The sequence below is a fragment of the Centrocercus urophasianus genome, unplaced genomic scaffold, assembly GCF_019232065.1.
Source record: "Centrocercus urophasianus isolate 14NV4802_14NV808 unplaced genomic scaffold, USGS_Curo_1.0 seq_34, whole genome shotgun sequence".
NCBI lineage: Eukaryota > Metazoa > Chordata > Aves > Galliformes > Phasianidae > Centrocercus > Centrocercus urophasianus.
In genome coordinates, this window is record NW_024884911.1 from 4,779,079 (window position 1) to 4,791,793 (window position 12,715).

The 12,715-nt window shown below is 43.5% G+C and overlaps 1 protein-coding gene across 2 annotated transcripts in view; it reads right to left on the bottom strand.

Annotated features, from left to right (window-relative positions):
* The window catches only part of MED27 (mediator complex subunit 27), an 80,549-nt gene extending 70,003 nt beyond the window's left edge, over positions 1 to 10,546 (bottom strand). For both annotated transcript variants that reach the window (XM_042830673.1, XM_042830674.1), the window contains exons 1-2: positions 10,322 to 10,546; positions 7,711 to 7,855 (exon numbers count right to left, since the gene is read on the bottom strand). In XM_042830673.1, the coding sequence (XP_042686607.1) occupies positions 7,711 to 7,855; positions 10,322 to 10,527 (351 nt within the window). In that variant the 5' untranslated portion in view covers positions 10,528 to 10,546. The remainder of the gene's footprint in view (positions 1 to 7,710; positions 7,856 to 10,321) is intronic.
* Between the last annotated feature and the right edge of the window lie 2,169 nt (positions 10,547 to 12,715).

The window sequence follows — 12,715 nt, forward strand, 5'->3', positions numbered from 1 at the left end:
GAGGGACTGGAATTTGTGCTGACCAGAGGAGTGCAGGCAGGTTTCAGCAGCAGTGAGTTGGTCAGAGCTATGGGGAGGGCTCACAAACAAAATTCAGAGCAGTGCCAGCTCTAAGGGCTGCTTACAACGCTCCTCTTCTTCTGCAGTCCAACATATTCTTCAGTTAATCCCGATACAACATGGAGTGATACTTGGTGGTATTTCTCTACATCTAAATGTAAAGTCTTTTATTCCAATCTTATGTTTGTACCATGATATTCACCTATATGCTGCACTGATGTGCCTGTGCATGGCTTATTTCTATTGGAAGTCTGTTATTAATACTAGAAATGCAGTTTTAACCTGTTTGGTTTGATGACAGCATCACAGAGCTCAGAAGGGAAACGCGATCTCTGCTTTGCACATCAGGCATCTCAGTCACAACTCAGTCACCCAATGGGAATGGGCTGAAGAGCTTCTGCAGAGGGAAAAGCAGTCATGGGAGCAAGAGCTGGGAGTGGGCAGCAGAGTTTTGGTTAAAATAAAGCAGCATCAATCATTTCCATCCTGAAATAGGCTAACAGCTAGAACATTAATACTTAGCAAAGAAACAGGAGAAAAATACTCATTAGCAAATAAAGGTGTTGCAAAGCATTAAATAATTCCCACCAGCTGACAAGGGAGCTGTGATTTATAATAGTGTGTATTGATATATCACTTCCCATAATTAGGGAAAGTGAGACCAGTACTGCTTACAGCATTATTTTGATTAGAGCCTTGAAAAATACACTGAATAACAACAAGCACCAAGCACAATAGCCAAACACCTTATCATACTCTCAGGATGTTTCAGATGCGAAACAAAGGATTGTAGCAGTACAGAGTAAGGAAGGCAAATTCCACACATATAAATCTTACCCTACAATGGCAGCCTAGCATCAATTATAACAGTTATAAGTCTGGGAAGATCACAGGCACAAGCTGTCAAAACTATACAGCAAAACAAGCCAGAATCAAAGGCTAATCATGTCTTTCTTTTGAAGTGACAAATAAGTGATTGCCACTCTTCTCTTCCTGAAGTAACAAAACTAATCTCACTCAATCTACTGAAATGCCCATGAAGTCCAAATAACCTGCTCCAAAAAAGGAGATGGGTGCAACAGCGTTAGCCACCATCAGCGCTCCCAGTCGCAGCTTTGGGAAGCATTTCTGGGCACAATCAAACCTAGAGGCAGTTTTTACATTCATAACCTTTCCCAGTGTTTTTTTCCATAGATATTTTGCACACTGCCTCAATTTTCTACTCTCATTTCTTCCTGTTCGCTGAAAATCAACTCTGCAATAATAAAATATTAATCAAGCAGAGAACTGGCTAATAATTAAGAAGTGCGGCAGCTGGAGACCAAGAGGTAACCACCTGTTGCCTTGTCATTTAAAAATAAAGAATAAAAAAATCATTAAGGTAATTGTCAATAACAAAGGCATTTCACCAAAACATTTGCCTAAAATTGCGTGAAATTAAAAGCCCATAAATGGCATCCATTCCTCCAGAGGGACAGGCAGCCATTAGTCACTAATCGTACAACACTTGGCATCCACTACATCTCTGCCCAAAGAACCCAATGCACTCGAGACACATTTAGACCAGAATCTCCCAAGAAGTAGGTTAAATATTATTATCCAATTCTAAACATAAGAAAAATGGGGCACAGAAAAAAAATTAAATAAAATCACTCATCTTGCTCAAGATCACAATAAAAATTAATAAGGAAGGCAAGAGTAGAACCCAAGCAGCCCAGCTCCTATTTCCTGCTCTGTACAGGGAAACCCCAGGACATCACCAGGATGTGCATGGTGCATTTCTCCAGCACCAGGAATACAAACACCAATGCCTTATCCATGCTACAGGCAATCCAGAGGAACCCCTGCATTCCAGTCCCTCTGTGATGCACCAATTTTGCACCCACAAAGCAAATTGAGATGCGCAGCGCTAACATCGTTGTAGGGAAAACGTATAACCAGCTGTTCTGTTTCAACTTAAATCTTATTCTTTCCATTTCAGTCCCTCTGTAAGCAAACCAAGGGATTTTGCTTTTCCCCGAGTCGTTGCTTCACAGCTCGCACCCACTGAGAGCTGAGGTGCAGCACACAGCCGCTCTTCAGAAGTAACCTCAGGAAGCCGGGGCTGAGAAGAGGATGCAGTCACTGCGACACCACGCATTTGTCACTGCTGTTACAGCACGCTTGGAAACAACTCCCAGTTTGGGTGGATGGAATCTCAGCAGAAAAAGCTGAGCCTTCGTACAACGTTGTGTCAGAACATCACAACGCTGGGTTTTTTTTAGCACAAAGTCCTGAAGGACAAAACCTTGGCTGTCTGCCTGAACTCCCACCCAACTGCCAACACAGTAACTCAGTTACACTGTCCATGCTACTGTAAAACTACATTAAATTCACAATGTTTGAGAGCATCCAGAAATGAAAATTAATGTTCCTCGGAACGAGCACTTCATTTTACAATCAGGAAGAACAAAAAAAAAAAGATACTGCTTCAACGGTGTTCCTTTAGTATTATAGTTAGCATTTAATGGCATTTATTGTCATTAAGCTCAATATTTGTGTCTAATCAATACTAAGCTACCAAGTGCAGCCCAGCAAGTCTGGAATTTCTCTACAGGCTCTATCGATTTTTCTTCTTTTTTTTTTTTTTGAGATCTACAGCAAACACAATTTATACCAATAATCTATCAGAGAACATATCAAGATAATTTCATGAACAAAAACTGTATGTTCCTTTTTTCTTTTGTCATGTGACTGAAAATCATTTTAACTCATTAACGCTAATTATCTCAACAGTTCAATTTTAAATTCACCAGGAAGCTACTAAATAACAAACTGAAATCCAAATATCTTCAAAATGTATTTTAAGATGCACAGAAACAGCAATATCTTTCTTCAGGTTTGTCTTTACCCGTGCACAACATTCAAATAAACTGATGACAACTGCTCACTTCTGCACTCTTGCAGCTTTTACAGCATCTCTGGTAAGTCTGTGGAAGTTTCCATACCATGTCACAATGATAACATCCAATAGCAAACCTTCCATTCAAATACATCTATGGACATTGGTGCAAATTCCTGAAGTGCTGGAATGTAAAAGAGCAAATAGAAAGAAGCACCATCAGTGGTGCTGCCAACAACGGACTTCAATGAAGTTAAAGTCAAGGACAAATCTTAACACAACGTGAACTGTGCACATGACCACAGCTCTATCATTTCCCTTAGTTGTGCTACTGTTAATAATATGCTTTGGGAGTCTGAAACCACATCCCACCAAGAGAAAATAAAGACAAGATGCAGGAGATCTTCTGCAGTGGGTCAGGACACTGCTAATGCTGCAGTTACTCAGCAGCTCAGAGAAGACTTGGTTTGCTGCTGTACAGCAAGCTCAGAGTTTTGTAATGCTGGTAGAAAGAGCAATTCTGGGGAGTTGGGCAGCTGATTCATTTTGAGTATTCACTTCAAATAATTACAAAAAACCCCACAAAGCAACAAATCTACACTAGTGATACAAATGCTGAACATGAACTACTTGGCAGCACCTCCTAAGAGAGGGGGAACCTGCCCTACAGAACACCTGCCCAGCTCGGTGAGCACAGAGCATGCTGTACATCTGCTGTTCCACTGCAGTCAAAGGGAATGAACACCTGAACAGACAATGCCTGGGGCATGCACAGGGTGAGGGGATACAAATGCTCTGCCAAGGGCAAAGAGGGTGAACAAGCATACACTACAGGCAATAAATAACCTCGTCAAAGCAGCAGACAAAGTTCTTCCCATACTGAAAGCATGAGTTCAAACTCCTGGATTCCAAAACTCTGCACCTACCCTAACTGCTAGCATTACTGCAGCTGGATCAGACAGCCACAGCAGCACGAGCTCATTAAGTGTTTTATATTTGGGCTACGTACATTATATTGCTTTAATCCCATCATCAATAATTACGCTTCTGCCCAGAAAACCCTTCATTTCCCTTATAATTTCCCTTGACTTCTATCAGAATGGCAGAAGGAGGCAGCTGGCAACAAAAGTCAGCATCAGCATGCAGTAGAGTAAGCAGGACCAGGGCTCACACCAGCCAGGATCCCTTCCCACTGCCACCTCAGGCATAACTCATAGCACAGAACTCCTTCGTCACGATACCATACAGAACAACAGCTCCATTCTGTCTCATCTCACACTGTATCTTCAGCATCAGAGGGCACATAAAGATCCTTCTGAGCAACAGTACCTCAACCACGATGAAGAAAATGTCATTTCTTAAATAAAACTGTAGAGGAGAAAAACAAATAAATCTATGAAGACCTGTTCCAAACCTACTATGTGCTTCTGCACACCCTACAGCAGCAGTAACTTACCTGCATGACTTCTACAAAAGCAAAGACAAAACCACTTAGCTCTTGCACTAAGATCACTTTAAACTTTCCATGTTTATGTCAGCACTGGTTTTTAAGCTCTGTTAAACACCTGGAAAAGGAAAGTTGTACATCTGTTTGTATGTGTACTTAAAGCACTTCACAAGCTGTTGAGTTCCCCAACAGCTGCTTCTATTACACGAATGACTTCACCATCTGCAAAACTATTGGATAAACTACAGTAAGTAAATATCAGGATAGCAGGTGCTAATAAATAATGAGAGCTGCCAGGACAACACAGTTCTGTAAGGAAAAGGTCTGTGAACATCATTTTCACCACAGCTCCCAACACGGCTACTTAATTCCAAAAGCTTGGCCATGCATCCCACACCCAGCCAACAACAGGTATTCACTTGACCCCACATCAAAACAAAGCTTTTCATCTCAAGAAATAACTACTGCAACAGTTTGGCAGCGCTGTTATCTAAAGGGCTTTGCGTGGACCAGGGTATGTGGAAGGCTACTGTTAGAACTGGCCAAGGCTGTTCCTTCCAAAGCAGACATACTGATACAGATACCAAAAAAATACCTCAGCTTTTATCCAAGCAGACTTGGATGAGGATGTTGACTATCCTATGACTGAGGATAACTTTGCAAACGCTGATTTAACTTATTTTTTTTTGAGATGCTCACTGTTTCAGGTCTCTAAGTGTTCTTTCAGCTTTCAGTAAAATAAATAATTAAAAAAGAATGCAGCAAAGTCTTTTTTTTTTCCCCCAAAAAGCACACAGTACTTTGATACACCAAAAATCATTCACCGCTCAGCTATTTTTACTGACCTTCCTTATTACAAGCTGCTTTGCTACCACACTCCCACGCTTTAAGAATAAACAAGATGCACTGAAACACACAGCAGGAAGTGTGCATGTGCTCATTTCCCCTTTGTTTCATGGATGTCTTTTAGGAATTGCACCATAGCCCCGAAACTCTACTCCATCTATCCTTCCCTGGCAGCTGTACAGCTACTCATGTCACAAGCAATGCGTGAACAATCAGAGAGAGGAAAATGTCCTTATCTCAGCTCATCAAAAATACAAGCAAGCAAGCCACAGAGGGTCACAAATTAAAAATTAAATGCGTATTGACACAACACCGCACCTAAATTCTCCCTGCCAAGCAACGGAAAACATCAGGCTCAAGTAATAACAACAAAAGGTGGTCAGAAGAGGCAATGCAATATCACTTATTCAAGAAGTGTTTTTAACAATTAAAAACTAAGCAGCAACCTATACAAGCACCACGACAGCCCCCAATGCTAACGGCAGTATCCTGCTGTTAATACCTCCAACACAGGTAACACATCTGCTGTCAGGAACAAAGGCAACCTCCTCCTGTCTGCTGGTTACTACACACCTTAGAAAAGCAGCTAGTAAAATTCAGAAAAACTATTAGGACAAAAGCACTGAAATACAACTTCAGCAGTCTGGTTTAGTTCTGTTATAGAACTAAAACAAAAGATAAATGAAAAGGTAGAATCAGCCTCCCAAGGAGGCTGTGGATGCCCCATCCCTGGAGGCATTCAAAGCCAGGCTGGATGTGGCTCTGGGCAGCCTGGGCTGCTGGTTGGCGGCTCTGCACACAGCAGGGGGTTGAAACTACATGATCTTCAAGGTCCTTTTCAACCCAGGCCATTCTATGACTCTAAAAGATACTGGTTTTCTCCTGGAACATTTAAAGGCACATGTGAGTGCACAGGATGCAAACACCTTTTGCTCTCTAACATCAGAAGCCAGTATTATTAAAAACAAAACAAAACAAAACTTTCCAAATCTCTGTAACACTCTTAATAAAAAACTCCGTTAGAATGACTCTACCAAAATTTTAATGATACCCTGAAGAAGTAACTTCACTGCATTATAAGTTTTCAAGCATAAATGTGAAGTGGTTTTGCCTGAAAGTAGCAAAATAATTCTTTCTTCTTCAGAGCCAACAATTGGTTTGAGTAACAGCAAGAAAACCAAGCAAACAAGATACTTTTCTCAACCATTAAAACTGCATTTCCCTGCCCCCTATTTGCCAACCAAGCCAAATTTCTTCAGATGTTGAATTCTACTGATTGTAGCAGACATTAGCACACATTTGCATCCTGAAGAGCAACCATACAGATATATTGTGGTATTCAAACAAACACTTCTACAGAACTGTCTTAAACCTGACTAACATTAATCAGCTGGCTCAGCTGATAGCAAGGATTTGTCTACCAAGCTCTCGTGCAGTCAGAAAGCCTTCCTTGCTCATGTACTGCAATAAATAATTTAGAGTTGTTTCTTTTAATGCCCCTGCTATTTTCAGATTTATTATTCTTGCTTCCTTCTGCTGTCTGGTACGCAGTTAAGAGCTACAGCTCTGGAATCTCTCACAAGTAACAACTGACAGGAATGAATCCATCTCTTACATTTTGTAGCAGATCAATAATACTTCAAAAAGATTTTTAAGGAGAATCTTAAGTACTATTTAGTTTCATCCCTTCTATAAAAAGTAATGTACAGATTGAAAAAAATTAGGATGGGAACAGGCAACCTGAAGCATAATGATGCTCAGACAGGGATTAATATTATTACAATAATGCCATGTTTACTTATCCAATAAAATCAGATGTCAGAAAAGGGATATTTTCGACCAACCATGGGAACAACATGTTCAGAACAAATATATCTATCCAGTTTCTGTCCCTAGACACATTCAGCAAACAGTGTTATTCAATTATTCTCACCAGAAGAAAGTTTCTTTCAACAATTCATTTTTAAAAGCACAAAGGATGTTATTACCTTAAAAATATACTCAAATCCAGAATTTCTTATGAAGTCAAGTGCACACAGTGTTAACGACAGCAAATAGTATAGAAAGCCACCAGTATAGTATAATAGTAGAGAAAGTCATCATCACTTCTGATGATGACAATTTCCCTCTCAGTTTCCTTTATTGAGGTAAGCTTGGTAAGGGATCAACTCAACATTCTCTGCTACAATGTTTACTGACAATCAATTAAGACAACACTAAACAGCTAACTTGGAAACTATTTCTCAGCTTGGGAATTAACACACCTCTTAGAAAAACAAGGGCCCAACCTTGATGTTGTAGACAAGTCTCCTTAACTGCAACACAATTTTTACCCTTGAAAGTACATCGGGGTACACATTGTGCTGACCAAGTTCATACTTGTTTTGACACTCTTAGATACTGAGAGGTCTAATGCATCACAGATCACTCATTCCAGAGGAATATACAAGTAAATTACACTGATGTATTCCGTTACCTTATTTGACCATTTGTAGGCTTGAAGAAGTTGGCTGTAAAGAGGCGTTTTGTCCTGAACAGGATCCAGGCTCAGCAGCCCGCTGTTGTGCAAGGGATGGTTCTCAGATGGTTTACCAACCAGATTGCTCAGACGCTCCAGCTCACTGAAACACACAGGAGGTTTTTTTAAGTCAGATTTGGAGATACACACAGCTGAGCTGCGCAGTCCTCCTACAGAGACAGCAACCCTGTTTAAACTCTATTTTAATACCCACGAGTGTTTTAAATACTTGCCCAGTTTGATTAAAGAAACGTAATCACGGCCAAACAGCTCAGAGCGGTCTGTTAGTCATAAAGCACACAGCTCTTCAGCAGAGAAAGTACAAACCAGGAGTCTGTAAGGCAGCCTGGAAAGAGCCAAACCATGGCACAACCTGCCTGCAAACACTTCCACCACCCAAGCCATTTTCTGAGCAAAGCACCCTTAGAAGCCAGAGAACTGCAAGCTGAAGCACCGGCTGCAATACTGTAAGTCATCATAGAATTAACAAGCAAGCAGATGCCCTATTATTTCAATAAAGCACTAGAAATTAATATTGTCCTCATGTAAAGATGCAGAACTGGTCCTAACCCTGGAGATGGTCCTGCGAAGTTTGTGGTTGCTCTAATCAAACAGATGCATTCCAACCTCTCAGGGCAAGGAAGCATCTTTTGTTTCCCATGAGCAACAAGTACACCTGGAGAAGTACATAAAACACTCAGCTAAGTATAAGCAGCATTTTTCCATTGGGAAATAAAAGCTCACTGCGAAAATGATCTATTATTACTTCATACCTCATTTGTCAAACACTACGTTTAATAATCACAAGAGTTAAGCATCTTTGCAAGTTTGCATTAATCAGCTGTAGAAGAAAGACTGGCTGCTTTGCCCAGATATAAAGCGCAGTTTTTTCTGAGACACAACTAATCAAATGCCTTTCCCCCTGACTTGTGGACTTAAATCCTACTACGATTGAACTCTAGAACTTCCACTAAATCAAGAGCAGGACTCAGCTCCTCACAAAATGGTCATTTATGAAAATCTCAGTGAAAAAAAAAAGTCCCAAATATCTCAGTTTGCATTTAATGAAATTAATAAAAAATGAACACCAGTGATTGGGAACTAAGTAAATTTCCCTACCACAAAAGTCTTCTTAATTAATCATCGTTTCCTGAAGCATCCATGGCCTGTATTCTTTCCAAGTCACTTGTGTCGGGAACACATATATTTGCTTAATATTTCTTGATGCAGGTACACAGTAAAATAAATGTGAATAAACAAAATAATCATAGAATGGCCTGGGTTGAAAAGGACCACAATGCTCATCTAGTTTCAATCCTCTGCTCAGTGCAGGTCGCCAACCAGCAGACCAGGCTGCCCAGAGCCACATCCAGCCTGGCCTTGAATGCCTCCAGGGCTGGGGCATCCAATGATCAATAAATCCATTAATGTTGTGGAAAAGAGGGGTGAAAAAGGAACTTCACGATGAAGCTACTCTCATATCAGGTGTTAGAACAAGGACTAATTGCAAAGAGATGCTGAACGACTGCACAGCATTGAAACACCGGATGAGAAACTGCACTGTAAACAAGTGTAACAGAGCACATGTGAAAATACAGGTCAGAACCTGTTGCTATCCATTATGTTTGGAAGCAAGATGTTGGGGTTAGACTAGTCAGCTCTTCAAAAAGCTACTGATAAAGACAAGAAGGACGACCAAAGGGAAGGCACAACTTCCATGCTGGGAATGATGAGGCCTCTTCTAGCAAGACAAGGGGGAATGGTTTGAAATTGAGGAATTTAGGTTGGATGTCAGGGGGAAATTCTTTACAGGGAGAGTGCTGGTACAGCTGCCCACAGAGGTTGTGGATGCCCCATCCCTGGAGGTGTTCAAGGCCAGGTTGGATGGCTCTGGGCAGCCTGTCTAGTATTAAAAGTGGAGGTTGGTAGCCCTGCACGTGGCAGAGGGGTTGGAGATTCATGATCCTTGAGGTCCCTTCCAACCCTGGCCATTCTGTGATTCTTCAACTAAAAAACAATAAAACCAAAGGGATACGACAGGAGCCCATTAAGTTGTGAGCAACATCATTCATAAACAAGATTAATGGCCTTCTTTCCTAATTGAAGGGAACAGGTAGGCAACAGGTGACATTCACTGAGCACTGATGGGCACACTGCAGCCCTGAGCCCTTTGGGAGCTGCACAGCCCAGCCGTTCCCACCAATGCTTCTGAAACGTATCAGCCTACACAGCACAGCCACGGCTCTGCACGTTAACCTCCCAGCTTTCGGTACAGCTGTGCATCACCTGGGTGATAATGATTACTCAGAGCCAAAGAAATGCCCGCTTCTCGTTTTAACACAAACCTCAAGAAAACAGAAGAAAATCCCCCTGCCCTCCACCCCGCACACCTGGGCACGGCGCCTCGCAGCCACCTCTCTTTGCTTACGACACAAACCACCACGAGCAGCACTCCTCCCTTCGGAGCGAAGCACCCAGGAGAGGCACCCCTGGCTCTTATGAACAGCCAAAAACTCGCCCCGCCCGCACAGCCGCCCGGCCTAGCCGCGCTGCCACGGGCGCCGCTCACCCCAAGTCCCGGCTGACGGAGTGCAGGCTCTCCTGGAAGGCGGCCACGAAGCCCTTCTCTCGGCCTTCCAAGGTCTCTTTGTTCCGCATCCCATCCTTCAGGCAGTCGAAGACCCGCGTCACGCTGGAACGCAGAGCCTGGATGGCGGCGATGGCTTGGGAGAAGGCCTCCAGGTTCACCCCGGGGCTCAGCACCCCGTCCGCCATCTTGGCCCGCCCGGCTCCCTCCCTGCGGCGGCCAGCGGCGGCGTGGGGCACGCTGGGAAATGTAGTCCCGCAGCGGCGGCGCGGGGCACGCTGGGAAATGCTCCCTGTCCCGGGCCGGGGCCGCTTTCTGAGCCTTTTTGTATCGCCCGTTCGAAACAAACAGCTGAGGAAACGTCTGCTCGGTGCTGGGCGGTAGCCGGGGCGAAAGACGTGAATGCTGGCGTGCGCATCTCTGAAATACCTGTCTTCTTCCTCAAAATGCTCGTTTTTCCGTCCTGATTGCTCTCTTTCCATCTGTTTCCCCAGTTCTCTGCTAGCAGCATCCTAGCTACCTCAGGTGCTGGGGGTCATTGTCCTCCGTTCGACATTCTGAATGGATTTCTGCAGGCACAGAGATAGAAATAAAAGCATTTAACATCACAGAACGGCCTGGGTTGGAAAGGAGCACAATGCTCATCCAGTTCCAACCCCCTGCTGTGTGCAGGTCGCCAACCAGCAGCCCAGGCTGCCCAGAGCCACATCCAGCCTGGCCTTGAATGCCTGCAGGGATGGGGCATCCACAGCCTCCTTGGGCAACATGTTCCAGTGCCTCACCACCCTGTGTGAAAAACTTCCTCCCGATATCCAACCTAAACCTCCTGTCTCAGTTTAAAACCATTCCCCCTTGTCCTGTCACTGCCCTGTCCTGCAGCTGCAGGCTGGCAGGGCTGCCTCTGTCTGCCCTACACCCATGAACAGGTGCTCTTCAGCCAACAGGGTGAGGACCTAGCCTTAATTATCTGATGTTTGCAAAGGCCTGTGGGATTTGGAAGTGCGAGCACTGTGCTAACAAGCACTGCTGGTTTGATTTTATGGCAGCTTCTGATGCAGCCACCAGCCCTTGGCTGAGATTGGTGTTTTTGCAGTTTCTAGAATAAATAACAACCTCTCCCATACAGGTATTAATTAAATTCGGCAAGCAGAATTCGCACAGGTTCTTTACTCAGAGATGTTTTGTGGTTTTTTTTGTTTTTTTTGTTTTAATATGTAAAATGGAAATGAGGCTGCCAAGGAACAGCAGAGGTGTCAGTGGCCAAGTGAAGCGAGGCTTTGCTCTCTGCTCAGTGACACTTTCCTGTCTATCATCCCATGGATTCTGAAAATCGCATCTGATCAATTAGATGTTCCCAGACTACATGCAAGTTACTGACCAGCGAAACCCTATTACTTTGCATAAAAATCAGGCAAATGAAATGGGTATGCTCCTTCAGCTCTGATCTAAATAATGCTCTCCTATCTCAGCACAGAGGTAAAGCAGGACTGGAAGCAATATGGTCTGAAGCAATACAGCTCAGCCCACATAAGCAGTGAAATGTATAGTGCTGTACTGCAGAGAATCAGCAATGAATTGAGTCTATGTCTCCTTTCAGAAACAAGGAGTCAAGTTCTCCAGCCAAAACTCCCTTACCCTCTTATTTCTCCTCATTTGCCACCAATAAAAGCAGAAGTCTGCATAGTTTGGCGTGCTTGTTTTTAGGGCATGCCTTGCCTAAACTGCACACTGCTTCTTTTCCCCCCAGAAAATATTCCTTGTGTGCCATCTTGCCCCTACCAATACAGTAATTAAATCTTCACTACAGCTATATCCAAAGCTGGCATTACAAAATGCCAGGGTATCTCCTTTTGCCTTAATATCACTAGTTACACATAAAACAAAAATCCAACTGGTGTTCAAAATGTGCACTGCTCCTTCCTATCTGACAGCTGTTGAGTGGGCACCTGCAAAATGGTGTGGGTGGCCTCGGACACATACCCACATCTGAAAAGCATCAGAACTGACATTCTTCAAAGCCTTCAGGACCTGGTGATCTCCCTTCAAATGAACAAAACAAAACAAAACACACATGGGCTAAATCCACACTGGGGTGTAGAGATGCAACCAGCAGCTGCAGGCATGGAGCAGCCTGCTCTGTTTTTTCAGCATTCTGACCAGCCTAATGCACGCTGCCTCTCAGCACTGCTCATCAGCTTTGGCAGACTGCTATGCCAACATGATTACACTGCAGCTAGCCCAGTTATCTCCACACACTGCTGCTCTGTGCCATGTGGACAGACTAAGAGATGGGATGGAGCGGGCTGCAGTGTTCTGCCAGTTCTGGATGTGTTTTGTGGCTAGAGACAGAACTGAATGCTGGGTGCTGCCTGTCTG